This window comes from Pseudorca crassidens, chromosome 17, assembly GCF_039906515.1.
Source record: "Pseudorca crassidens isolate mPseCra1 chromosome 17, mPseCra1.hap1, whole genome shotgun sequence".
Taxonomy (NCBI): domain Eukaryota; kingdom Metazoa; phylum Chordata; class Mammalia; order Artiodactyla; family Delphinidae; genus Pseudorca; species Pseudorca crassidens.
In genome coordinates this window covers 9,837,982-9,865,175 of record NC_090312.1, presented here as the reverse complement: position 1 = coordinate 9,865,175, position 27,194 = coordinate 9,837,982, and the positions used below count along the sequence as shown (strand labels likewise).

The 27,194-nt window shown below is 44.7% G+C and overlaps 2 protein-coding genes across 2 annotated transcripts in view; one reads left to right on the top strand and one right to left on the bottom strand.

The window, feature by feature from the left end:
* The window catches only part of EFR3A (EFR3 homolog A), a 175,465-nt gene that overhangs the window by 133,112 nt on the left and 15,159 nt on the right, over nucleotides 1-27,194 (top strand). The window contains exons 25-26 of the transcript XR_010936122.1: nucleotides 5,864-5,951; nucleotides 9,670-9,894. The gene's annotated coding sequence lies outside the window, so the exon portion shown is untranslated. The remainder of the gene's footprint in view (nucleotides 1-5,863; nucleotides 5,952-9,669; nucleotides 9,895-27,194) is intronic.
* On the bottom strand, nucleotides 1,093-27,194 carry HHLA1 (HHLA1 neighbor of OC90). Its single transcript, XM_067711241.1, has 16 exons — nucleotides 27,116-27,194; nucleotides 25,962-26,021; nucleotides 24,185-24,244; nucleotides 23,041-23,121; nucleotides 22,471-22,554; nucleotides 22,019-22,102; nucleotides 17,031-17,114; nucleotides 15,331-15,387; nucleotides 15,134-15,226; nucleotides 12,430-12,669; nucleotides 10,233-10,481; nucleotides 7,374-7,442; nucleotides 6,975-7,049; nucleotides 5,422-5,578; nucleotides 2,700-2,782; nucleotides 1,093-1,136 (listed from the first exon to the last, which is right to left on the bottom strand). Exons 1-16 carry the CDS (start codon nucleotides 27,192-27,194, stop codon nucleotides 1,093-1,095), a joined length of 1,599 nt encoding a protein of 532 aa, XP_067567342.1.

Genomic DNA, 27,194 nt, shown 5'->3' with positions numbered 1-27,194 from the left:
GTAGTCTAAGCTAACAAGGTGATTTGTAGTGGGCGCCATGGGTCACACAGTGTCAGCTTGACCTCTGGTGGGGCTGGAGCCTGAGTAACTGAGCTCAGCCATGTGGGCATTTCATGTCCCCGCATGACTGACCCCCAGCGAAACCCCTGGACTCCACGGCTCGGATGAGTTTCCTGGTTGACAGTACTCCATACATGCTGCCACACATCATTGCTGGAGGAATTCAGTGCTGTCCATGTGAGTCTGCTTGGAGAGGACACAACCAGGAGCTTGTGCCTGGACACAACCAGGAGCTTGTGCCTGGACTCTGCCCTCTGCGCCTTTTCCCTTGGCTGACCTTAATCTCTACCTTTTTGCTGCACTCAATGGTAAATGTGACTCTAAGAACTTTTCTGACTTCTGTGAGTCCTAGCAGTACATCATCAAACCTGAGAGTGCCCTTGGGCACCCCCAAATACGGTGGGACGCACAGAAGAGAAATCAAGCCCAGACATCACAAAACAACACTCTCCACCTCCCTGTGAGGGAAGGTTCTCATCACCTCCTGTTTAGGGGGCTTGGAAGGTTATGTGGATCGATAGTACAGCAAGTCTGATGAGTTGTAGATAAGCAAGTTTGAATAAACTGTGCAGAGAATTCCTATGTGACTCTCTCCAGAGGATGGGTTCAGCTTTCCTCATTTATCCTTGTGTTGCCTTCCTGAAGTCCCAAGTTTAAGCCATGTCAGAGTCTCAGTGCCTGGACTGGTTTGTTCATGCAAGCATGACACCCCACATCCCGTTTCTTCAGTCTCAGTCACCATGGGAGTCCCTTGAGCATAGCTACTAGGTTTCCATGACCTTGGAGCAGGCAAGGGAGTCAGCATCACTGCATTGATTGTGAGAGCTCTAACACGTGGTCTTCCACATTCAATCCCTTACACAGATTCACAGGAGAGAAAGAATTGCTACTTCCAAAAAGACCCACATTCAATTAATTGACGATCTGGCTGCAGCCTGGGTGAATTCTGCAAATGCAGCCAACTTGGGCCAGGGGCCAGGGTGAACAGATGTTGCCCAACTTACTGTTAGGTCCCATTGCTTTTTCAAGACCTCAAACAGACTTGCAGATATTCTCGAGGCATTTTTGTTTCAAGGCTGGAAAAAAAAAAGAGAGGGAACTCATGGTATGGAGAAGGAAATGCTACAGAGACATAAATTCTGACAGCACCAGCGATGGCCCAGGCTCTTCCCAGGGGGCCAGTATATGGCAGTGCACAGGACAGGGTGTTACTCAGAGTCAACGTCAGAGAATGAAGGAACTTGTGCAAGACCCCCTTGCTAGTTAGCAGGAAAGTCGTGTTGAGAGCAAAGCCTCATTTTGCCAGTCTCTGCCCAGTGATGTTTTTCTAACACGCAGCTGTACCAACCTCATCTCCCCAGTTTGCACAATGCTAATCTGAACTCATTATGATGTTCCGTAAATGTAAAATGCTGTTTGCGTGGAGATTTTAATGTGGTGAGGACAATAGAAGAGCTAGTCAATAAGCAGTTTGCAAGATTTCCTATTCCCTCTCCCCACACCAGGTAAATAGATTTCTCTTTTTGACTACTGAGCCCCTCCAACACCCCCAGTCCAAGTGCTTGGTTTTTATGATGCAGAATACAGGTGACGGTGGAAGGAAAAGACAGCGGAAGGGGGGTGATGGACTTGTATAAGAAATAAGGAAACTGTGTTTGAGAGATAAAAAAGTGAAAGGCAAAAGGAAAAGAAAATAATCAGAGGCGATATATGGAAACAGAGAAAGAGCCAGAAAGCTTGATTTTAGGAAAGCTATTGAGTGATACGTTGGAAAATGAAGCCTGAAGAGAGGTTTTGAGACGGTAGCTTGTGGGAAGTGAGAGATAATGGAGGGGCAAAAAGAATAAGAGAGTTTCTAAGAAGTGTCACCATGGATCTCATCTGATATTCTTCAGAAGCCACAAGGAAGGGCTGGGCAGCTAAATTGTGTTTTGTTTGATTGTTTGTCGTTATGTAAAGCATGGCCATATGACCACCTGCCTTATATTTGGGTTATACTTAGAAAGGATTTTTCACAGAGTTCAGCCTGGTTCCATGCTTTTCAGAAAGCCAGAGTCCCTTGACCGGACAGTTCAGGAGGGTGGCACAATACCATGGCCAAACTATTGGTTTTGGGAACGGACAGACTACGTCAGCCACTTTTGTTGGCAGGAGTAGAAGAAAAAAAGAAGATGTCTGGCATCTCTGAGAATAAATGGGGCTCAGATGCCATGAGGACGAGGACGGAGGTACCATACACATCCACTTCTAGCACTTCAAGCTGCAGTCTTCTTCTTGAATTATTGGTATACATTTTGCTTTGGTCAGGAGTTTGAGTGCTTACATGGTGAGTGTCTCCTGTTTCATTTGTCTTTGTCTTTTTAGCTTACATGGGGACTCAGAGAGGATAAGAAGCTTGCCCAAGAGCACAGAGAAAGCAACAGTGTTTGGCTGGGCTGACTCCTGCATTTTTTTTTTTTTTCAAACTGTTAGGTGAAGGTGATTCAGAAATACCCTAGACTCTTTTTGTCTAGGATTCATGATCACTAGATGAGTTATACTTCCTCCTACTGACCCCGTGCTAAGGCAGGAACATCACTCAGAGTTCTAGAACCTTTTCATAGAACACGATTTACAATACAGTCCGGCTGTGTACTTACTGTGTGAGTGGAACACCCTTTTCACCCTCTGACAGATGTATGTTGCATTCTTCAGAAACCAGGAATAGTATTCAAGACAATACCTAAAGATTTAAATCAGAGTTGAACGCAATTACTATCCTTTGTGGCTATAAGAAGAGACCCATACTAAAAAAAAAAAAAAAAAAGTCATAATGGCTAATTATTCATAGCAAGGAACTCCCTCTCCATCTTTATAGGCTGTGGGAGGAGAGGTAGAGAATGAGTCTGAGTAGGAAAAAGCTTAGACTTCAGAGTCAGAAAGACTTATTTTTAGTTCTACCATCTTTACTTACTAGAATGTATGACTTTCAGGCTGATTACTTAATTCTCTGGGCCTTGTTTTTTTCATATATAAATGAGAGGCAATAATAGAATCTACACTCATAGGGTATCCTGAGGATGACATGAGCTAACATTTGCAAAGTTCCCCAACGGTGCTGGGCTTATCATAGGTGCTGGATCAATGATGATGTTCATTTATTTATTTTTGTGTGAGGTGGAGTAAAAGCGCAGGGCTGTTATAGTCAACAGTGGAGCAAATATTGGCAAAATAATCTCCTGCTCTTGGCTGGTGGCCGCAGGGATTGCTTCAAAAGGCTTCAGTGAAAAGGCCACGCATGTCATTAGGAAGAAGAGTTTTCAGGACAGGCTGTGTCACTGGCTTCACATAGGACTCTTGGGAATCCAGTTCCCTTTCAATCCTTCGCCTGAGCTATGAGGAGGTTGGGCTCAATAGTCTCTAACTTCTCTTCCATCTGTATCATTCTGTGATTCTCGCATATTCTGAGGAGCAACCAATTGCTCATGTAAAGCTGACTGTAAAGATTTCCCAGGTTCTGTCACCCTCAATTTACAGGACACTATAAAACTCTGGAAACCGAGGCACAGAGATGTTGCTGCTGGAACTCTGGGAAAAGTCAAAACTCATTTGCAAGACCCAAGTAGATGTTGGGAAGGACAAGGTTTCCTGAATAGGGACATATGCTGGGACAGTGGCCTCCCGTTTTTGCTGTAGCTACCTGGAACTCTCCGTGGTCCTGAGATGTTCCAGTCTGCCTCTCACTCTCCACCATTTTTGCCTGGAGTGGCCTCTCCCATTTTTTGCCCAACAAACTCCCATTCCTCCATAAGCCCTATTAGTTATTTCCTCTGGGGTCCCATGGCTTGTATTCTGCTATACGAGCTTGTATAGCAGAGCTTGTATCTGCTATAGCATCTGTCACACTTCTTTGTAATTTGTCTCTTCACATGGCCAAACTGCCCCACTAAACCACGATTGTTTTTGGCCACAGGGGCCGTCCTATTCAACAAGCACACTGAGTAATGCCAGCCTCCTACTCTGTTATTCTTATCCCATATTCAATGCTTACTATACGATTATAGAACACTTCTCTATTAACTTAAAGGGAAAAGAAGGGATAAGCTCAGTTTTACAGATGCTTCATTTCTCTAAATTTAAACTCAAATTTCTTTCTGGAAGTTTCTGCTTTCCTCATTATCCTTCCAGCAAATATGCAATATGGATGGTTCAAATCTGATTTTCTTCCAAGGGTATGAGATTAATAGGTTTTGCCTGTGTGCGTGACTTGATTTTGTCACTTACCATGTCATATTTTAATGTGTGTTTATGACCATTTACTACCCCCAACTATGAAATCCTCAGTTTCTGGGTTTATTTCTGATTTGTCTCTATATCCTGCTGGCTCCTCTCAGTGCTAAATTGATACATAGTGGAGACTTGGCACTTGTTATTGATACAAAGAGCTCGATAGATAGAGAAAGAAGGCAGGAATAGTGGGCTGATCGAGTAGGAGAGCATTGTTGCGAAATGTCCTCTTCTTAGGGTCAGCCTGTGCCGTGGAGAAATGCCTCCACCTGCTGGCGAGCACCTTCAGGTCTGCAAATCCTGCATGTCTCCCTCTCTGGGTGGAAGAAGCATCCACTCTGACTGGAGATCCAAGACCAGGGCCAGAAAAGAGTGATGGAAGAAGGCTGCCAGCCTGAACTTGGGGCTTAGAGCCCGTGGATAATGGGCATTGAAAAAGCTGAAAGATCGCATAAGGAGACTTTGAAAACAACTTTAAAGATCTGAGAGATTGGCCTCCTACTATTGGAGCAGAAATATTCATCTACCTTGATTGGCTCTGGGTTTACAGCCAAGGATAAATCCCAGAAGAAAGGACAGTGTGTCAGCTTTCCTGGGCAGGAAAACGTCCACACCTAGTCCTTCTTAATATAAGATGGGGTCTGCCTTCTGATTTTCCATTTACACCTTTATTATTAAGCCAGCAAATGACTGCTAGGGATTTATGAAAAAACTGGAATTTAGGTGGACATAACCTCTGATTAGTCTCTTCTACCAAATCGTGCCAGGCTGAGGGCATTGGGGTTCCGGGACCACTCAAAATCCTCTGTAATTATTCCAGCAGATGTGACACAATACAAGTCAACTTGACAGCACTGACTGTGTCATGGCCCACCCTTGGCTCTGGGGACCCAGAAATGAATGAGGTTTCATGCTCGTTCTCAAGGAGGTGACAGTGCAATAGAGGACTCACTGGAGTGTGCATTCCTTGAGGTACCCCTGTCATCTGTGTGTGGATTACTTAATGCCTCATCACTTAGTGGCCTGCAGAGGAGTCAAGCAGAATCAGAAGCCTGTAAATACTGGATGTAAAAAGCAGTGAGTGTCTCAGGTTACCTCACTGCCTCCATCCTGGGGTCTCTCTTCTGGCTCCTGCAGAGGCATTGCTGGAAAAAGCGGCACAGCTCCATCAGGCAAGGGTTGAGCTTCTGGACGGCCAGCGTGAGAGGAGCAGAGGTCATGGCCGCCTCCTTGAGGAGCGGCTCAGGACACCCTAGAAGATGCAATCCCAGACCATTCACGTCAACAATACTTTAGCATCTTCCCTTTGTCAGGGACTGTGCTGAGTGAGTACTGTCTTGCCCCCGATCTCAGGTAGCTCAAGAACAACAGGTAAACATGGCCTTGCTTCACCATGTCTGGTAAAGCTGCCTGTGAGACTTCCCAGAGATAGGTAGAGAAAGGAGGGGGTCTGGTTCCTGGAAGAAATCAGAGATGGTCTCACTGAAATTTTATTAAAAATAAAAGTTCTAATGAGAGATTTTATATTTCTCATTAGATGGCTGGAACGATGGATGGATGGATGGAGCCGTACGGAGATAGATGTATAGATACAGATACGGATAAAGATACGGATAAAGATACAGGTAAATACAGTCAACTTGTTTTCTAAAGCTCAGTCTGACGACTGCCCCCATCTGCACCACTCTTGTGTTTCTTTAGAACCTGGAGAAAACAGGGCTATAATTTCCTGTGGTAGCATAATCACGTCTTTTTGTCTGAAAGGTCCATTCACCATTCACTGCAGGTTGAGAATGGGGCCGAGGCAGATCTTAGGTCATATGAAAAAGGAGACGGTGCAGCGTCCAGCAATTTAATAATGCCCCGTTGACATATGACTAGAACATTCAGGTCCAGGAACATTCAGGAGAATCATATTGAAAGGCATCTAGGAGTGGGAGGGACCTGAGGACTCAACCAGCTTTGAAGGACTCACTTTGTGTCAATTTCTCTCTCATGGAAACTGGCTCCACGGGAAAAAAGAGTTTGACATCCAAAAATGGGAAAAATGCAGCGTAAACCACAGAAACTCCAAGTCCTGAGCCTCTGTCGGGTCCTGAAAACCCACATCCAAGCCCAGGAGAGGGATTCCCCTAGAATTCTGTAAGAATGACGTGTCCAGGAATGTCCTTCCACAGGGGATAGAAGTGAATGGTACCCAGTGGCTGGGGGCGGACCTTTGGAGTCATCCTTTTTTCCTTCCCCTCTTTCTGCTAACATCATGCTCATTATAAGAACAGCTTCCACTTACAAGGTGTCCAGCTCATTCTCAGTGGGTGTCCATTCAAAAACAGTTGATTGAATTAAGTTATATGGAGCTCTCCAGTTCCAAACCACTTCCACACACATTATCTTACCTAATACAAAACGCTGCAGAGAAAATACATTTTTAGTGCCCACGATAATGGTTATTATTTGTACTTTACAGCGGAGGAAACTGAATTCTGGAATTTGAGCACAGGAGGTTACCTCACCAGTAAATAGCAGAGCTAGGGGTTAATCCCAGCAGTCTGAATCTAAATTTATCAAACAAACCTCTTTTTATTATAGTACACAACTTCGTCCAAAACAAACAAAAGCTATAGGAGCGACAGGGCACTGGTACGTACTTGAAGCCTGGTGGGGTCCTGGGACGAGGACTGGCTCTTCTCCAGGGGTAAAGGGCCACGCAGCAGGGAGATCACCTGCAAGGACAACAATGGCCTCGCAAAGGTCAGAATGAAATGGACCTGGGGTATACACTCGAGCGGAGAATCATGGCAGCTTAAAGAGTTCTATAAATCCATAGGGAAATTGTAGTCAAGAAAGAGAGTGATTTATGCAAGATCCTAGGGTGATTTAATAGCACAGCAAGACTTAGTTCTCCTGCTCTCCTCCTGCTGGAACCAATAAAATACAATAACAAGCTTAGTCTGCCTACAGGCACCCCCGTCCCGTCACGCCCCTGCCCCTGAACAATATTTTCCACCTGGGGTATCGGGTTCCTCTTTCCAGGGCCACATTCTTACCTGCCTGTGGATATCTGGGGGCCGGAGCCTTGGTGGGACTTGGAGTCTGTGTGCCAGGGGTGAATGGGCCTGGGATGAGAGGAGAGAGAGGTGAGCTTGGGTTTCTTCAAAGGATGCATGAGCAGAAGAGGCCCCCTGCCACCAGTCCTGCCCTGTTCATCCACTGCTGCTTATCAAGCCAGGTAGCTGGGGGTTGCCGAGGATGCAGAAACGAGTATGAAATAGACTCTACAGTGGAGGCACCCCCAGTGTTGAGGAGGAAATGGGCAAGTCCCATCAGTAACTGTCATACAGTGTGTTGGTGCCACTGGAAACCCGCTAACACTAGTATGAAATGGGAGAGGAGTGGACTTGCATGGGCCACGTCCCAGCACGGTGCTCCTAGGCAAATAGGACACGAGATGCTCTTCATTCGCCTGAGTCTGGTGTGCACACTTACTCCGTTCCCACCCCTATACACTGCCCAGCATCCTCATGATAGAATGTGGGCTCATCTCAACAATTCTTTTGATCCTCTTCATGAAGTCCTGATTTAAGGACCACTTTGGGAAGCGATCCTGCTGTCAAGATGCATGCCTCTGGCAAAACCAGCAAAGCAGCCTTCTTACAGAAAATGAGGGAGAGGAAGAGGAAACAGGCACTTGCCCTCGTGTGGTTAAGCGGAAAGGAAAGGGGTGAGGCTGGGAGTGCAACATGAGCGTGGGGATGGGGGATGGGGCAGGTGACGTCTTCTCTGGGATGGAGAAAGCATAGCCGTAGGTGAGGGGAACAGGCCTTCCAAGCAGAGGAAAGTGCGTAATAAGCAAAGACTCAGAGAAGTGAGTGGAAGGCCATTTGCTATGGCTGGAGTCTGAAGGAAGATGTGGAGGGGTGGGGTGAGGTCTCAGAGCCTGGGCTGGACCCAGTACAGTGTTGCAGTCCTGCTTGTTCCTTATTAGGCTCCTCTGCTAGGATGGTGGGTGTGGCAGCGTTGAGTTCAACTGCCTCAGTAGCAGAGACGGGCAGCATGACACGTTTACAAACAGATAACTATGGGCAGGAGGCCCAACGCCAGGGGGCAACCTGGTCGTTTTCTCAGAGCCGGTCAGCATCCTCTTTGTTTTGTTTTTGTTTTTTATTTTATTTATTTATTTTTGGCTGTGTTGGGTCTTTGTTGCTGCATGCGCACTTTCTCTAGTTGCGGCGAGCGGGGACTGCTCTTTGTTGCGTTGCGTGAGCTTCTCATTGCGGTGGCTTCTCTTGTTGCGGAGCACGGGCTCTGGGCGCGTGGACTTCAGTAGTTGTGGCTCATTGGGCTCAGTAGTTGTGGCTCACAGGCTCTAGGCACACAGGCTTCAGTAGTTGTGGCGCACGGGCTTTGTTGCTCCGCGGCATGTGGGATCTTCCCCGACTAGGGCTTGAACCCGTGTCCCCTGCATTGGCTGGTGGATTCTTAACCACTGCTCCACTAGGGGAGCCATCAGCATCCTCTTTGGATTCCCCTCCAGGCACTGACTGTAAGCCCCTGAATACAGAAGGCACCGCTGACGCTCGCTGCCTGGGTGTGTTTCTGTGTAGTTCTGGAAGATGAGCAGCCTTAACGCTAACCCAAACACAGAGCTGACTCTGTGTGCAAAGTCACACAGAGTGTGGTCACTGTTCACACAGTGACCACACAGAACTGTGGTCACTGTTCACAGTTTAACTAAATGACTGCAGAATCACAGAGGGTTAGAGCTGCAAGGGGCCTAGGGCAAAAGCAGACACATGCTCTCCTATGGTTGACATCCGCTTTGCCACTACCCTCCTGAGCATGTGTCCTGAAGCTGGCTGCTACGCTGTCGCCCTGGGGGCAGTAGGACAGGGCAGTAAGCGTTGCCATTGATTGAGTGATTCCAAGGTGCTCCGTGTGGAGCTGAACACCTTACAGACTTCACTTAACTGAATCAGCACAGCCACTCTGAAAAGTAAGCATCACCTTCCCCATTTCGAAGATGAGAAAACCAGGACTCAGAGAAATCAAAAGAACTGCCTAAGGAGACAACGGTGGTGGAGTCGAGATGTAAAAGCTACTGTGTCTGAAGTAAAGGCCAGGGCTCAAAGCCTCAGGGCCGTGCTGGCTGATGTGGCCTGTTGGCCAAACCCAAGTGTGTTAGCCTGTATTTTTCCCGATGCCATTATGTCAGGCGTCTCTCTGATTTAGGCTATCAGTTACATTCCCAGACCTTTTCGTACAGTTGAGATTTTGCACCTCAAGTTACGGCTTTACATTTGCACCCTTTGAAATTCATTTACTTCTTCCTCTCTACTTCATCAGAAATTCAGGTAATTCAGCAAGCTTTTACTGGATGTCTGCCGTGTTTCATGGGAACTGGAGAGAAAAGACACAGGCCTTTAAAGAGAGCATAGTCCAGAGGGGAGAAAGGTCAAGTTCATGGCTCCTAACAGCACAGCAGTGATGAATGTTACGATCCATTGAAAACAGAAGCATAGAAGAAGGGCCTCTGGCTGCAGAGATCAGAGGAAGTGATTTTAAAAACAGGTAAACCATTTTTGTCTGATCCTAGGAGTAGAAAATATGGAAAATTCATGACACTGAAGTGAAGAAAAATCAAATCTTATCTATTGATACTTCCCAGATGTAGCCAAGGTTAACATGTTGTGAATTTCTTTTCAGTCTTATTTTGGTTAGTTTTTATTTTCTGTGTATCTGTATCACACACGCACACACATACACAAATACGTAGACAAACACAAAATTGGAATCGCACAGTTTTTCAGAGCTCAGACCTTCCTCGTACTATATGATTACATTTTAATGTGCCTATCACTATATTTGTATATGTAATTAGTGGCGTAGGAGCGAGCATCCTCTCTTACCTGAGGTTGGGCTGGTCCCTGGTGGGCTGTCAGGCATGGCCGCTGTCCTGGCAGGAGTCTCGGAAAAGTTCCGTGTGTTCGTGGCCTTCTCGGCCTCTGCAGGAGATGTCGGCGGGGAGGAACGTGTTTCCCAGGGAAGACCTCCAGGTGTTTTCTCACTGGTGGCCTGAGCCCAGGGCACAGGTAGTGTGGAAGCCCATGCCTGCCTGCGGGCTGTCACCCATGGAATTCCAGCCACCTTCCCGGTAGCTGCACAGGTGACAGTAACAGGGCAGTTACTGCTTGACTGCTTTGATTCAGATGTAAAATTGACAAGACATTGACATATAATCTAAGGGTACATGCAGTGCGCATGCATAATAGAGATAATCCAGGGACTTCAACCCTACCCTGAATTGGAATAAGGGGACCACACTGAACTTTGTTTTCCCAACCACTAATTTAAAAAAATTCTCCAAATTCCTAGGACGCTGAACAATCAGCTAGGGTGTGTGTCCAGAGGACAGTGGACACTGTCACATTTAAGAAATACTGATTCTAGTCATGTGATACAGTGGAAAGGTTTAAGGTAAGGGGACCTGGAGGTGTACGTTCTGCCCCCACCTCCTCCATGCTGTGAACTCTGGGGCGAGTTACTAAACTCTTCGCAGCGTTACCATTGAAATGGCAGTGACGATAATGATGACACCTGACTGACAATATCACAGGACGGTTATTAAGACAAGTCTTCCCTCACTGGTCTTTTAAACAAGCGCCAGGTGTTTTCACTCGTTCATTCCCATGTTAAGAATTAAAATACATTTTTTTCAGGTTGTACAAAACTTATCCCCTGGGAGGATTTTAAATCTATAGGTTAAGTTGGGAACAGTTGCCATTTTAAAACTATTCCGATTTCTCATCCAGAACATGGTATAATCCTTTATTTATTTAAATATGCTTTTATTACTCTCTTGAAAGTTTTGTAGTTTTTCTCATGCAGAACTAGCACTTTCCCTCTCAGAGTGATAGCTAGATATTTTATGATTTTTCTTGCCACTGGCAATCACATCTTTTTTCATATTATGCTGGAAAGCTTTCTGATTTTATATAATTGTGTGATGTGGATATATTACTAAAAAATTTCTAGTTAGTGAATCTGATTCCTTTTCCTCGTTCTTGTTTCCCTGTCTGCTTGACTTTTATCAGTTCTCAAGCTCCTCAGGGGAGCCCCCTCTCTGGGCTCTCCAGGACAATAGCTCTTTGTAGGCTGGATAATAATTATCAGTTTACTTGTCTATGTCTCTCTCCCAGATCTGAGAGCTCAGGAAGGAAAGGGAACATTGCTAGAGCTGTGTTTTTTGACAGCTAGCCTGGGGTCTGATATTAAATATACGTATTGATGGGTGAATGAATGAATGAATGTATTCTGATGACTGTGGTCCATTGTTGGAACTCACTGAGACATAATCGTCCTTCAATGAAAGAGTTAGCTCAGTTGTACCTTATTCCAAATAGGATAAGCATGCCTTTTACATCTTCAGTGACGACACCACTGATCAGTCCCCACAAAAATGATGGGAAAAGAAGAACTTCTCAGCAGGTCAGCAGCAGCAGCTTTTTACACTGGCATCAAGTCATTAATATATTCTTGGCAACATTATCCAGCCAGCTACAAATTAACCTAACCCTGCCCGCCATAAAATGTTGACTGCATTTCACCCCTTAGTGTGAATTTCAGGAGAGATACTGCTGCCTGCTCTGTTAAAATGAAAATACCTGATGTTAGCATATCCCACATTTATATTACTATCGGGGTATGCTGGGTGCACGGTATGAGGGGGTTTTGTACTATTTTTGCAGCGTCCTGTGAGTCTTAAACTAGTATGACTGATTCACTTTGTTATAGAGCAGAAACTAACACACCATTGTAAAGCAATTATACTCCAATAAAGATGTTAAAAACAGCAAAATAAATAGAAGTCAGGATGTTAAAAAAATTATAAAATTAAATGTTAGAAAGACATTATGCCAGTGACATTTGTTGCCTTTGCTTATAGGTATCATACCCATACTGGTTCACATCTCTCTCTTCTTAAAGGGCTGCTGAACAAAGAGGTTGGTGGAGAAGGGATAAAGGAAGGATTTCACTTATTTATCTGAGCCTAGAGGGAAGTGTGGGGAGAAACGGGACAGGAGAGGACGGGGTGAGAAATCTCACCCCAGTCTGAGAGGGTGGGAGAGGCGCCGTCCAGGGCGGCCGGGGCTCTGCTGTGACCCTCAGCATGCTTGTTTGTGTTCGTGGTCTGCTCTCCCTGTGAAGGAGGGGTTGTCTCTGTCCTGGGAGAGCTTCTCAGAGCAGACACTCCAGCGTTCTGGGATCCACGTGGGGGGCTTGTCCTTGGTAGTGTTTGCCGGCTTGTGGGTGTGAGCTGTGAAGTCAGGGCCGTCCCGCTGGTAGCTGCACATTCAAGGAGACAGTCAATGGCAGCTTTACTATGCTTGACACTTTGCACACAGAGAACTGTCGAGCCACTGAAAGGTCATTGGACAGCAAATACACAGAATGCAGAGATTCAGACCTTACTCGGAGCAGTATGTTACGTCACCAAGAGGAGGGTTTCTCCTTGAATGACAGATTAAGCTAAAATATCGAGGGGTGAAAATGCCACGGGCAAAAGCAACGTGCACAGAATGCAAAGCTGTCAGGCCAGAAAGCATCAGACACTTGAGGTGTTTCCTGAACAGAACCTGGATCCTGTCAGGGGCCTTGCCCACTTCACAACCCTCAACCCCTCCACAGCTCTGGCACTGGTCCCAGGAAGAGGGATTAGGTTTGCTCATGTGCGCTGTGGGTCTGACTAGGGGCCAGAGGTGAAATTTGGGGGAACTAGGGGCTGCCAGTAAGAAACCCACTTGAAAGATGGCCCCCCACAGAGACAGAAGGAAGGCTTCATTCAGAAGGAGATCTACACAGTGCCCTTGGATTCTCCATGAGGAAAAGGAGGAAGAGGTCCAAGTGTTCATGAAGCCTCCCTCGGGAAGGCTTAGGGGATGGAGGCTGCATGTTAGGATAGGACAGGCTCTCACCAGCCCATAAGGTCTCTTCCTCTGGGGGGACAAAGCCTGGCCTGCAGACAGGTGGGATTTCGGCCCCTACTTGCCCCTTTGGCAGGTAACTGTGTGTCAGGCACAACCAGTGCAATTGCAGAAGGTGGCCCTGCAGCCTCATTTCCTCTCTCCTGCCTTACTTCTGAGCTCAGTATCACCCCACATGCACCAGAAGCTCTCAGATTAATGCACGTGGGACTGAGTGCCTGCCAATCCATCTATCACTCAGCCAGGTGACTGGCCATCAAGCACATCCACTTTGTGTCAACTTGTTCATATGCTCTCTCTTCTCAAGCAGTTGTTGCTGGGAAAACTTTACAGGAGCACAAAAGGGGAGACATCATTGAGACTGGGGGTCAGAAAGTCATGAAAGGACTCTCTGAAGACGTGAGATCGACTCAACCCTCAGATCTGTCCTCAGAATTGGGTAGGTGAGGGGAGCCCACCAAATGCCCATTTCTTCTCCTTATCAAGCAGCCTTGTTCCATACAGTTGAAGTTCCTTCCTCGGCATAACTAAGAGATGCCCTACGATAAATACCAAGCAAGGCAGCCCTCTGGAGTGGAACTGGAGGTTGCTGGTAAACTTCATTTCACTCCAATAAACACGGATAAAGAACCTACTATGTGCAAAGTACAGTGTGAGGCACTGAGGGGAAAGCAGACTATGGAGATGAAGGAGACAGTCTCTGCCTTCAAGTATGATTCAGTGAGGAGACACACAGATGAGGTCATCTGTGACACAACCTGGAGTAACAGTCCAAATGACTTCTAAGTGTGTTGTAGAATCATAGAAGACAGAAGACTAATTTTGACTGGGGGATTTTTTGGAAAGAGGAGTCAGCAGCTGAGCTGGCCGTTGACAGACAAATTGGATTCTGAACTATGGAGAAGTAGGGAAGTTCCATTCTGGTATAATAGCATGAGCAAAGTTGCAGGGGCATGGAGATGTATGCCGCCTGCAAGAAGGGCAGGGATTTCAGTGGAGTTTTAGCAGAAGGTTTATGTGAAAGAGAGTAGGTAGGGTGGGCTTGATGACAGACAAATGTATACTCGATGCTAAGAACTTCAGACCCTCTACTGCTGACTTAGGAGTTCTGAGCAATGAAGAGACATAACCTAATTATTTTATCACTCTTATGACAATGGATGGATATTTCAGAGAAATAAGAGACTGGGTCAAAGGAGATTGGTTCAGAGGCTATTATAGTAAAGATAGATGACAAGGACTTTAACTAAGATAATCATAGCAACAGATGATGATCTTGGAAGACCAACCAGATTCCAGAAGCTTTACTCAGCTAGAAATGACCCATAAGTGTACGGGAAAAAGATGGCTTTAAGGTGGTTCCAAAAAATGCCACCTGATGCCAGAGAAAAGGCAGGAAGATGGGTAGATGTGTGTGGAGGGGTAGAGGATGGTTGGGTACGGTCTGAGTATTACGGAGTGGCAATGTCTACAACAGGGTCACAAATTCAAATACCTATAAAAACCAGGTGGTTTATATGAGAAGGAAGTGCAAGGCAACAGGGAGAAGTGAGGGCTATGGAAAAGAGGAGAGAGGTGTCTCTCCTAATGGGGAGGATGGCAACTCAACCCCAGTTGCCATGGGTGAGGGGGAGGGTCCAGGGCTACCCGATATTTTGCAAAAAAAAAAAAAAAAAAATCTAGAAATTCAAAAAATTTTAATGATGAAACCCTCTGATTTTCACACAGTACAGCTAAATAAAATACCTGAGGGCAGCATTCAGTCTTCAGCTTGCTAGCTGGGACCCTGGTCTGCAGACTCTATAGTGGGAGTTTGGGAGGGTTACACTCACCCAGAACACCAGACATGCTGCTGGTAAATGTGTAATTGATAACAGGAGATTTTTCCGCCATCTCCCAGAAGTCAGAAAGATTCCTTCCTGCAAGAACCACACCAACAGGGTCAACTCTTGGGCTCACCTGCTGGAGGGCTGTGTTTAATTCTCAGCTCAGAGAGCTTGTCAAAGAATGGCTGGTGGTTCACCTGACTTTCCTGACATCACACAGATGAAGATGCAGTCAGATTCATTCACTTGACTCACTGCAAGACAGACCAGGTTACAACAGGACTTAGCAATGGGCCTGAAGCTGTTAAGTCTTTGGTTGAAATGAAAATTAAGCTGGAAATCTCTAGCTCTGGATGCTATAGGAAAATAAGGCTAACTCCTTATTTAGGAGCCCTGATTTTCAGTCATCCCCGAGTTTCTGGTTTTAATTTTTTTGATGGAGGGAAGGTGCAGTATAATGTAATGGCTAAGGGCAGAGCCTCTGGGGTCAGCGTCCAGGATTGCAGCATTAGCTCTGGCACTGATTAGTTAAGTGAGCATAAATAAACTGCTTGACCTCTCTAAGACTCAGTTCACCTCTCTTTAAAATGGGGAAAATTCAAATCCCACAGTACCTTATTTGCACTTTCCAAATCCCCAAATCTCCGTAAGATGGAAGGTTCTTGTGTGAGTTTGGTGCCGACTCGTTCAGTGGCAAAACCTGAATTGACAGGTGCGAGGCTGTTGTAGTTTATCTCTCCTTAGTGTAAAGGGTGAACCATTTTGCTAAATGAATATGAATGTGTCTGATTTACAGCAAGCTGTCCTGGATGCTGCTGGAGCTGTTCTGTCAGGTATAGTGTAGACACCCTATTACCCCATCAAAAATCCGAAAACTTCTGAGTTCCTAAGCATACTTGTCCCTGACGGTGCTGCCTAAAGGACTGTGGTTGTGTGGTTGGACATCTCTGGTAGGATGGCTGTGATGATCCAATGAGACAATGTATGTGAAACTCTAAGTATGGTGCTTGGCAGAAGAGCTCAGTAAATAGGCATCATAGTAATAATGGTTCTTGTTAACATGGCCCTATTACTATATGTATTAGTAGTGACCAAGAGCATGGACTTCAGAGCCAGATCACCTGGGTTAGAATTCTATCTCTGCAGAACGATCTTGGCTAGTTCCTTAACCTCTCAGTGCCACAGTTTCCTCACCTGTAAAGTGGAGCTAAATATAGTAGCTGCCCCATATGGCTGTGGTGAGGATCCAATGAGGGAAGCCCTTAGAAGGGTCCCGGGCACCTGAATAGATCTATTATTTCTCTTTCTTCCTCCCGCACTGCTCCTAAAACAGTAGTCGCTCCACAGTGTGGGACGCCACCTTTCTGACGAGACCAAGAGTTGGGCTATTGACTGCATCTGTGCTCTTCAAAGTAGGCCCCCAGGGGAGTGTGAATTGCCTGCGGGTTATATGAAGCCGCCTTATAACTGAAGCATATCTTTCTCAATTGTATGTCAGACATGAGTTTAGGCTCCATAGAGATCTAAATCTGAATTCCGAGCCAACCTTGAGCAAAATATTCAACCTCTCTGAATCTCAGTTTTCTCGTCTTTAAAATGGGAGTATAGCTGTCCAGTAGAAGCCGTGTTTTGAGTCTGCCTAACTACCCCCAGTGTTGAGCCTCGGATTCTTCCTCCAACTTTTTGGACCCCAGGAATAGCTTTGATAGGAAGATGGAAGCTTCAAATACTGTACTGGTGGTTGAAACTGTACCACGCTGATTGTCTAAATTAAACTTACATTAAAGTTCCTGGCAGCCCGGCCTATGGTAGGGATTGGGGTGGGAAGTTGACTAGGTTTTATTCCATGATGAATGCCAAATCTCACATTTGCCAAGCATTTTCAAGATGAGCACACCTGAGAGGATGGAGGGTGACTTTAAAATCTCTGTGAGGTAGCTGGTAGAATTTCCAATGATGTCCACCAGTAGGGCTGTGAAATCTGTAAGACAGATTGAGGAGGTTTAAATTTCTGAGACTTGAAGGGAAATGTATATTGTATTTGGATTTTTCAGAGTAGATTTTACAAGTTTGATTTAGTTCGGTGTATTGGGGATTATTAACAATCATAAAAAGAAATACTACTAGTTATTTTTCAAGGCTTGATTTCAGGCAGGCAGTAAACTTTTGGATCCACCATCATAATCTCCTTTCTCCTCCATTTCCCTCCCCCCACCCCAGATCCTTCTCTGCCAACACCAGAGAGCTTTGCAAAACCGTAGTGTTGAATAATGGTTTTTCTGATTTGTTCCCCCCCCCATTATTTCGTCTAATTGATTTAGAATACCAAATTCATTGGATAGGAAGCAGCCCTGCAGACATGGGATGTAAATTTACATAACTTCAGATTTTCAAAATGATACCAAATTTAGTGGTGGATTATAAACTATGAACTATCAAAGGAGACAAGGACTTTACACAAAATAGAACAAGGGAGCTCTTCTCCTGCCCTCCACATTCAGAAGTCTGATGGGAGGAGATTGAGATAATTTTACAAAATTTCAAGCTATAAAATCTTCGAGGACTTTCTCTCTGAGCACGTTCTGAACAGGTCTTGACATGGTGGGTGCCATTGACCAACGAAAGTTCCTAATGCACTTCCTACCCACACAGCTGCTGCCTCTTCTGCTGTTCAGTTATGGTTTTCCAGGACCCAGCAAGTTCTTGGCTTCTAAAACAAGGAGTACTTATTCTAGGAGCCCCAAACTGTGAATTTCTAAAGAAGCTTCTGAGGGCCCAGGGATAGTTTCCCGTCGTGCCTTGTCTAAATGCTTCTTTTACTCAGTAACGGGGTTATGGGCTGGGGTCAGGGGCAAGCTGACTTGAAAATATAGAACCCAGACCACTGAAAATATAGAACCCAGACCACTGAAAATATAGAACCCAGAGAGGCATGAAAACATGATGTGACAACCAGTGGAATGTATAGCATGCAAGGCCAACAGGAGGTGGGCGCTACCCTATGTGAGCCGGAGCCATGGTGACATGCCACCTTACCACACTTGCACGGGTGCGTGGTTAGTCTCCTAGAGGAAGATGTGGTGGGCCACCTGTACAGGTGTGGACACGTGGCCATGCAGAATGTAGGCACCCTTCTTTATGTCTCTTTAGACCAATCTGTTTATAGTCACATTGTAGAAACTGAAGAGGGGTAGTATTTCATTACTTACGCCATCTATTTTCTTTCTAATTCTCAAAAGTCTCCTTTGTTTATTAATTCATTCATCTAATAAACATTCATGGAGTGTTGGCATATGCCAGACATCTTTTAGGCACTGGAGGATTAAGACACCATCTCTGCCTACCCGAAGCTGAGATTAGTGAGAGAGAGAGAGACTCATAGATAGACCAAGAAACTGCAATCCACTATTTATATTACATAGAAGCTATGAGCATGGCTTTGCAGCCCAGACACCAAGCATGGAGTCCAGATTCTGCCCAAGTTTCAGAGAAATGATGGAACTTTCCCAAGGTCCCAGAGCATGTGGCAGGGCTTGAATTTGATCAAGGTCTGCCTTGTGCTAAAGCTCCTGTTCTTCCCAAAATTTCCACCACTGCTCATACAAATCTCCTACTCAATACATTTGTCAACTCTCCTTTTAGAACTGCTTTCACAATCGGGTCCTAGGCTTGGAAGAATATCAGTTATCACTGCCTCAAACATATTCTTTGTTTTGATGAAAATATGAACTATCTAATTTACTAGCAACACACAGATGAATGATTTCTGACTACTTTCATATATAAATAGAAAATAGGGAAAAAACCCTTTTTGTCTGTCTTAATTGGTAATGATTTAAGAATGTCTCTTGGTACTCAGTGTTGGCGAGGGTGTGGAAAAACACACACTTTCAAACATTACTGGTAGAAGTGTAAACTTCTGCAAGATTTCTAGAGGAAATTTTAGCAGTTTGAAGCATCACAGGATCCTCTTCCTGTCAGACAACAGTTCTGTTTTGAGGACTGTATCCTACAGTGATAATCGGGCAAACACTGCAAGTGATTGTACACAGGTTCTCATCACAGCATTGCTGATAATTGTAAAAAAAAGTTTCCATCAGGAGGAGATAAATTATATTACGGTACATTCTTTCAATGAATACTGTGAATTCATATGAAGGATGAAGCATATTTATATCATTGAATGGAATGTTTTTTAAGACATGCTGATTAGTTGAAAATGGAATATCAAATTTCATAGAAAACATGGTAGATACTGACAGCTGTCTCCCAATATCCATCCTCTCATTTTCCTTTAGTAAGAAAACATGAAATTTCAGTTGGGCACATGGTAGTTTAACGTAATTGAAAATTACATTTTCAAGCCTGCTTTGCAGGTGGGTGTGGCCGTGTGACTGCGTTCTAGACAATAGAATGTGAAAAGAAGCAATGTGAAAGGTTTCCAGACTGAGTTTATATAGTGAATGGGTATGCCTTCCAGTTCCTTTCTCCCCTTCCTTGTAGCTGGAATGTGAATGCGGTGACAAACCACCCTGGACTATGAGAACGAGGGCCAGACCTTATGGAAGGCAGAGCAACAAGCTAGAGGGAGCCTGGGCTCCTAAACCATCAAACCATCAGAGCAGTCCTGGTATGCTTACCTAGACTGTCACACATGAAACTTCTACCTTCCGTAAGTCACCCTGTTTTGGGGTCATTTGTTATAATAGCCTAGCTTGTTTTCTAAATAATATAGAGAAGGTACAGTAGGATGGGTAGATAGATGGCCAGATGAATGGGGTAGGTAGGTGGAGTAGGTAGGTAGGTTAGAGAGGTAGGTTAGATATGTAGTTGACAGATGGCTTAGATAGATGAATTAGAGAGAGGTGGCTTAGATCACCTTGGGTAATGTGATTACCTATGGATGTTGGGATATCAGGTATCTCTGATATTTTGATTATACCTTCCATGTTGTATGGAAGGTATAATCATACCTTCCATACAACACAATATATTATTTTTCACATCACAATATATTATTTTTAAATCAAGAAAATTTAAGCTCGGGCTTCCCCGGTGGTGCAGTGGTTGAGAGTCCGCCTGCCGATGCAGGGGACACGGGTTCGTGCCCTGGTCTGGGAAGATCTCACATGCCGTGGAGCGGCTGGGCCCGTGAGCCATGGCCGCTAAGCCTGAGCGTCCAGAGCCTGTGCTCCGCAACAGGAGAGGCCACAACAGTGAGAGGCCCGCGTACCGCAAAAAAAAAAAAAAAAAGAAAAATTTAAGCTCACAATATATTATTTTTTAAATCAAGAAAATTTAACATCACAATATATTAACATCACAATATACTTTATCATCACAATATATTATTTTTTAAATCAAGAAAATTTAAGCTATTTTCATTAAGGAAAGACACACTCAGAGGAAGGCTATATGTCAGAGTTGAGAATATTCAGAAAACAATCCATGTCTGAAGATTATCCACAAACACATCTTCCCCAAAGGTTTTGAACCATGGCAAGATGTTGGCCAAAGTGTACAGCCTCTCAGGGTAGCAGTTGGAGGGGAATCAGCGTTAGGCACGTTGTGACATGTTAAACCTTGTGAAAATCTCTATGGTTTACCAGGGGAGCAAGATGCTATTTTATCAGTGGTAACGATCCATGGATCAGTTCTTTGCAAATAAGCATTGCATGTGTATGAAAATACACTTCAGCTCACCAAACAGAATTACAAAATTCCCCAGCAGATGTGACTCCAATTTTTAAATTTTATTTTTATCTTTCACACAATCAGGGCAGGGACTCAACATCAGACAAAACTTGGCCTCTAGCCGAGGCTAATAGATGGTGAGAAAGATGTGATTATGAAGAACATTTTCCCTCCCAAATGTAGTTTGTTGATGAGATTCAGAGGGTGAGTTAAATAAGAAGATGGATATTAGGTACTTATTGCAGAGTGTGGCATCCAGTACTTATTAAACAATAATCATTATCCTCTTTGTACAACATTTGGTCCATAAATTCCTCCTTGGGGAATCTATCCTCAGAAAGTAATCTAAAACAGGGAAACGTTTTAGACACGAAGATGTCTAATACAGGATTTTTTTTATATTAAGAGAAACCTAGAATCCACCCAAAAGTTCAACAGCATACTAGCTAAGAAAATGCTCACATTCATAGGTTATGTAACCATTACACGTTTGCAAAGAGTTTGTAATATCATGGAAAATATTTTTAATATTATGTTAAGCGAGGGGAAAAAAAAGCAGAAGACTTTTTCACCTTGAGTCTTTGCTTCCCTTACAGACTGTTCTTTAACAAGCAGCCAAAGGGCTCCTTTTAAAATGTAAGTTAGATCACGTCACTCCTCTGTGTGGACAATCACAATGGCTTCCTTCTTCATAGTAAAAGTGGAAAACCTTGTGGCAGACTATAAACTTCTACATGATCTGCAACACCTTTCCTGCCTTGCCCCCACAATTCTGAACTCATTTCTCACGGCTCTCTGGCTCACTCGCTGGCCTTTCTGGTCCTCACTCTGCCTTTGCATGTGTACACACATGGATTTATGCATTCTCTATGGCTGTCTTCCAAGATTTGACTGTACCGTAGACTGTTCAGCCGTTTTCCTAATGATGGATGTTTAGGTGGTTCTCAGCTTTTGCTCTCAAACAATGCTACCTTTTGTTCTTGCCCCTTTACGCAGACGTAACTATTGCTCTAGGGTAGAAAACCAAGAAAGGAACTTTCCAGGACAATGGATGTGCACATATTTAAGCATAATAGATATCATTTCATTTTCTGATCTTAGTCTAAGGAGAAAACAAATAATTCAACCTTATTTAAAAGGGCACAAGCAAAATCAGGGCAGCCTGCAAGCCTCAAAGTGAGTTCTGCCCACCTGATAAATCGTTGGTCCGGTTGTTTAAGCAGTAGCAGTACCGTGAGGGGAATTTGGCCGGGTCCACAGTCTTCAGGTTAGAAACTGTGAAGAGAAACGAAGCACATAGCAACCCTGACACATGGCCTGGCCTGCCTACCCATCGCTTACCATTCTCGCCACCAAGAAAAGATGGAGGAGGGGGCATAGGAGATGGATGGATAGGGAATTTGGGATTAGCAGATGCAAACTACTATAATTAGAATGGATAAACAACAAGGCTGTACTGTATAGCACAGGGAACTCTATTCAATATCCTGTGATAAACCATAATGGAAAAGAATATGAAAAAGAATGTGTATATGTATAACTGAGTCACTTTGCTGTGCAGCAGAAATTAACACAACATTGTAAATCAACTATACTTCAATAAAATAATTTTTTTTTAAAAAAGAAGGAGAGCCAGCACTTACTGTTGTAAATGGCCACAGAAAACTTGTGGAAGGCAAAGGAGCTGTGGGAAGTAACACTTAGCAAGGAGAAAAAGTGCTTGCTGTCTGTCAAAAACATTGAGATGAAGAAACAGTAAATGCCCACTAACAATAATAACAGCAATAGAAATTAGCAAACTGATCATGGAAATTAATAATACGATGAACAAATAAAAATATAACAATAAACAACAAAAATCAAATCAAAGCAAAAACAAACAAAAAAGGCAAAAATACATGTCCCTTGGCTATATTTCCTAAACTGTCCTTAAACTTTTGCAGTTGTCTCATAATATAGTTACGAGTAGAGATGCCTACACAGATGCTGCGTTTGGAGTGCAGCTTGCTCTCAAAATGCTGGCAAACCTGCTTCATCTGGATGTTTTCAGTCTCATCATGAGTTAGGCAGGACACACATTCTCTGCTCTGAACACAGAGGACCCGAGACACACAGAGATGTGACGGGTCTTGCCCAGGTCGTGGAGAGTCCAGAGGCGAAGCAGGAACAAGATAAAAATGGGCCTGGCTTGTTCTTTTAAAACAACTGTTTACCTTTTAAAGCTCTGATCAGCATCCCGTTCACCAGCTCTGTCAGGTTAAGCGCAGACAGATCAACCGACCTTGCAGGCAGTTCTGAAAGAGATTCAAAGATAACGTCATCAGCAGGCCTTTCTTGGCAAAAGGAAAAGTTCCTCATTTCCGACATTCAGGCAGATGTGCCTCCTCTTTGGACATGAACTCACACCCTGTGCTGGGCACAAGGATTTGGAAGATGAAAGGCAGTTCCTGTCCTCAGGAGGTGACAGCTAATGGCATGTACTGTGACAAGCAAGAGTAGGTAGAAGTTTGGGTGAAACACAAGGAATGCTTATTTTAGGGAATATTTTCTCTCTGCATTTGGAGAGAGTAGAGATTGGTGGGAGATGCTTATATACAATATAAGCCCTAGGAAATTGCAGGAGTTCTCAACGTGCTGTATAATATAAATAATGACATTGTCTAACAGAGGAGCTTGGGGCTTCCCTGGTGGCGCACTGGTTGAGAGTCCGCCTGCCGATGCAGGGGACACGGGTTCGTGCCCCGGTCCGGGAAGATCCCACGTGCCGCGGAGCGGCTGGGCCTGTGAGCCATGGCCGCTGAGCCTGCGCGTCTGGAGCCTGTGCTCCGCAACGGGAGAGGCCACAACAGTGAGAGGCCCGCGTACCAAAAAAACAAAAAACCAAAAAAACAGAGGAGCTGGGATCCTGGCTGGCCCTTGGCATCACTGGAAAGATTTTTTTCCAGTTCCACAATTCTGATGCTTGGGCTCCATCCTCAGAGATTCAGATTCAATAGGTCTGGGATGTGTCACAGACATTACTACCTAAATCCATCCATCCATCCAATTGCCGAGATACTGGTAGTGTGCAGCCAAGTGGAGAGACGCTGCTTCTCCCAGCTGTTCCCTGAAGACTTGGAAACAGCAGTTGACAAAGGGGACATGAGAGCTTGACGCTGCCCGTCATGTTTTGGCAAACACTATCTTCTTCATCTCTTACCTAATGTTCAGATAATTGTGGCTAAAGCAATCTGAGGATTGGAGGGATGCCGTTGCTCTGCTGCGGGGGTGAGAATGGAGGTCCAAAGAGGCGGGAGAAGTAATCTCAGTGGCCCAGGCCACCCATGGAGCACTGGGGGTGGGGTGGGCAGTACTCACCTGTGGTATCCAGAAAAGCGACCCCCTTTTCTCTACTCTCGTCTCCTCTGAGGCCAGACACTGGGAAGAGAAAAGGCTTCAGGAGACAAGTAGAGCTTTCGACCCCAGCCCCATGTTGCTGGAGGGGCCTTGAGGTCTGTACCGCAGCTGCCCTCCGGTTTAGGGAAGGTCTGCATCACCGGGGGCACTGTGGTCCCTCCCCCTGAGATTCTAGTCTCCTTGAACTGGACGTGGTCTAGAAATGCATATTTTAATAAATGGACAAGGTGATTCCCATGCAGGGAGACTAATCCACCCCATCTCTTTACCGGGTTGGGAAACCAAGGCTCAGAGAGGAGAAGAAACTTGCCTAAATTTGCACAACTGAGTCCTGGTAATGAAGGGCCAGAACCTACTTCCAAAGTATCAGGCCATTTGCCCACTCAGCAAATTTCATGCTGCCAAAGAAGACAGTGTCAAAGGAAATCTTGAGATACCAAAGGCGTTCACTCATTCTTTATTCATTCGATAAACACTCACCTAGGGCTAGGCCGTGCGGTAGGTGTTTGGTACAAAGAGGTCAACAGGAAGGGACTGAGTCTCCACGGCTGCAGAGCCTACTGTCTGTGGCCCAGAGGGAGGAGGGAGATTCACGTGTAATCCCACGAGAAGAGTGTCAAACAGGGACCAGCAGGATGCTGGGAGCACCTCTATCAGAGAACCCAACCTGGTCTGGGGGATGGAGGAGACCTCACTGCGGAAGTGACGGAAAGCTAAGACCTGAAAAGTCAGCTCTTTTGGATTAGACGCCATTTACTCATACTGCATCCGTTACTAGTATTGTTGCAATGATTATTTTTTCATGTCACATTCCAATGGAGAAGGTGATTTATGTCCATTTTATAGATGGAAAAACCAAGGCACAGAGAGGCTGAAAAATGTGTTACAGTGTCACAGAGTAAGTCAGCATTTAGGACCAGTCTAGTTACCATTGCACCAAGGAAAACCCCATCTTTTTCCTTCTTAACTTCTTTATTTCCAGACACTGAAATAAAAGTTTTCATGAATAAAATAGTACCATGGAAGCAGAGCCTCAGCAATTTCTAATACCCTTAAAACTCATCTTATCCAATACTACCTTTGAAGGATGAGGAACTGAGACCCAGAATGTTACGTGAGGCATCCAAATCCCACATCTGGCCAGTCTCCCTGTGCCCACCTCCTCCCAGGGGAAGGAAGTGGCTGACTGGGAGCATTTAACTTTTACACCTTTGTACCTTCTGCATTTTGAACTAATTAAAAGCAAATAAAAAATTTAGCATAAGGAGTGATTCCTGCTACCACTCCCCATCCCCAAATTCAAAAGTATTAAAAAAATTATCCTGCTTGTTTGCCAAAACGTTAGGAACAGAAACCCAGCGCCTGACTCCTCTGTGTCTTCTACCTTGTCCTGCATTCATTGTCTTGCTTTACAGCCAAGTTCATACCATCAGAAAAAAAGTCAAAGAAAGGTGGGATTATTACAAAAGTGATGATGTCAAATAACAATATCTCCCTTTATGAAACCTTCTATTGCTAATAGAAGGTCACAGTTTTTGTGGATTTAACAAGGTCATGAGAATCCGGGTGTACCATGAACCATAAAGCAATGAGCAGCTCATGGGAACTATTACTATGACTGTTAGAGCTGGAGATACAGGTACAGTCTCCATCTTACAGACAGAGAGAGTGAGGCTCAGAGAAGCCAAGGAAGTTACCCAAGACAGAGTAAACTAAGAAGGACCACCTGCCCATTTACATGTTGTAAGTAGGAAGGTCATGACATTTTCCTTCTTGGCTTCCCCTTTAAAGGCAGACTCTAAAGGAAGAAAAGATTTCATCAGAGAAATCATAACCCAGACATAACATCAGAGAAAATTTAACCCAAAATAATCCTTTTAAAGATGAGAAAATTATGACGTGGACTTACTTAAAATCCCACATGGAGTTTGCTCATTCATTCAGTCATTTTGTCACTAAATATTTATTGACTAACTATAATAATACTAATAGTTGATCATGTTACTAAGCCTCTGGACTTTAATAGGCATTGTGTGTGTCAGATGCTGGTATAATATGAGCAGATAGATACAGATTCCATCCTTACGGAGCTTATAGTCTAGTTGGGAAGGCCAACATGAAGGAAATTAAGACCCATGGATATTATTACAAACAATGTTAGATACTTTGAAAACGTTTTGAGTGTATGGAACAGGGAGCCTGATCTAATCTCAGGGATCTGAAAGCCGTCCCTGGGAGGTGACTTTCAGCTGAGATCTGAAAGACGAGTAGTGTGTGAGCAGGACGTACCTGGCTGAGGGGGTATTCTGTGTACAGGTAACAGCCTGAGCCCGGGGTCTGAGATGGGCATGAGTATTATTTTATGAACTGAAAGAAGGCCAATGTGATGGAGCATAAGGAATGAAGGATATGAGGGACCATAGATGATGGGGAGGTGGGCTGGGTCATGTAGAGCACGTGAAGGACTTAGGATACTGTCCAAAGAAAAGTAGAAAGTCATTGAATACTTTTGGGGAGGAGGAGGGAGAAATGAGGGAGGACTCGGAAGGTGGCTTAATGAAATGTATGAAAAGATGGCTCAGGCTGGTGAGTGGAGAATGGATCATTGAGAGACAAGAGGGGAAGCAAGGGGCTGCTTTGGGAAGCTCTCCTGGTGGCCCACCAAAGAGAAGATGATGCTTTGGATAAGGATGGTAACAGTGGAGGTGAAGATAATTCTGTTGCATAAATGGGACTCAACTGCAGCAGAATAAATGGGGAATTTATTATTGCCATTTTTATCAAACTTGTTTGGATTCTGGGCTGAAACACTGGCTGCTACAATTCTCTAAAGCACAATGAATACCCAAACATAGTATACAGAACAGACACTTGAACTTCGACCAGACCCACCTGTATTGTAAAGGGACAGGACACATGCGAGGCCCAGGCACAGCCTTACCAGTGGACCATGTAGCAGGAAGCCTGGCAT

Coding starts and splice junctions, on each gene's coding strand:
- HHLA1 (XM_067711241.1), bottom strand. CDS start 27,194: ATGCCAGGCTTCCTGCTACATGGTCCACTGGTAAGGCTGTGCCTGGGC. Junction 15,227..15,330: donor TGTGATGTCAGGAAAGTCAG/GTGAACCACCAG, acceptor TGGTTCTTGCAG/GAAGGAATCTTTCTGACTTC. Junction 1,137..2,699: donor AAGGGTGTTCCACTCACACA/GTAAGTACACAG, acceptor TTTTTTTTCCAG/CCTTGAAACAAAAATGCCTC.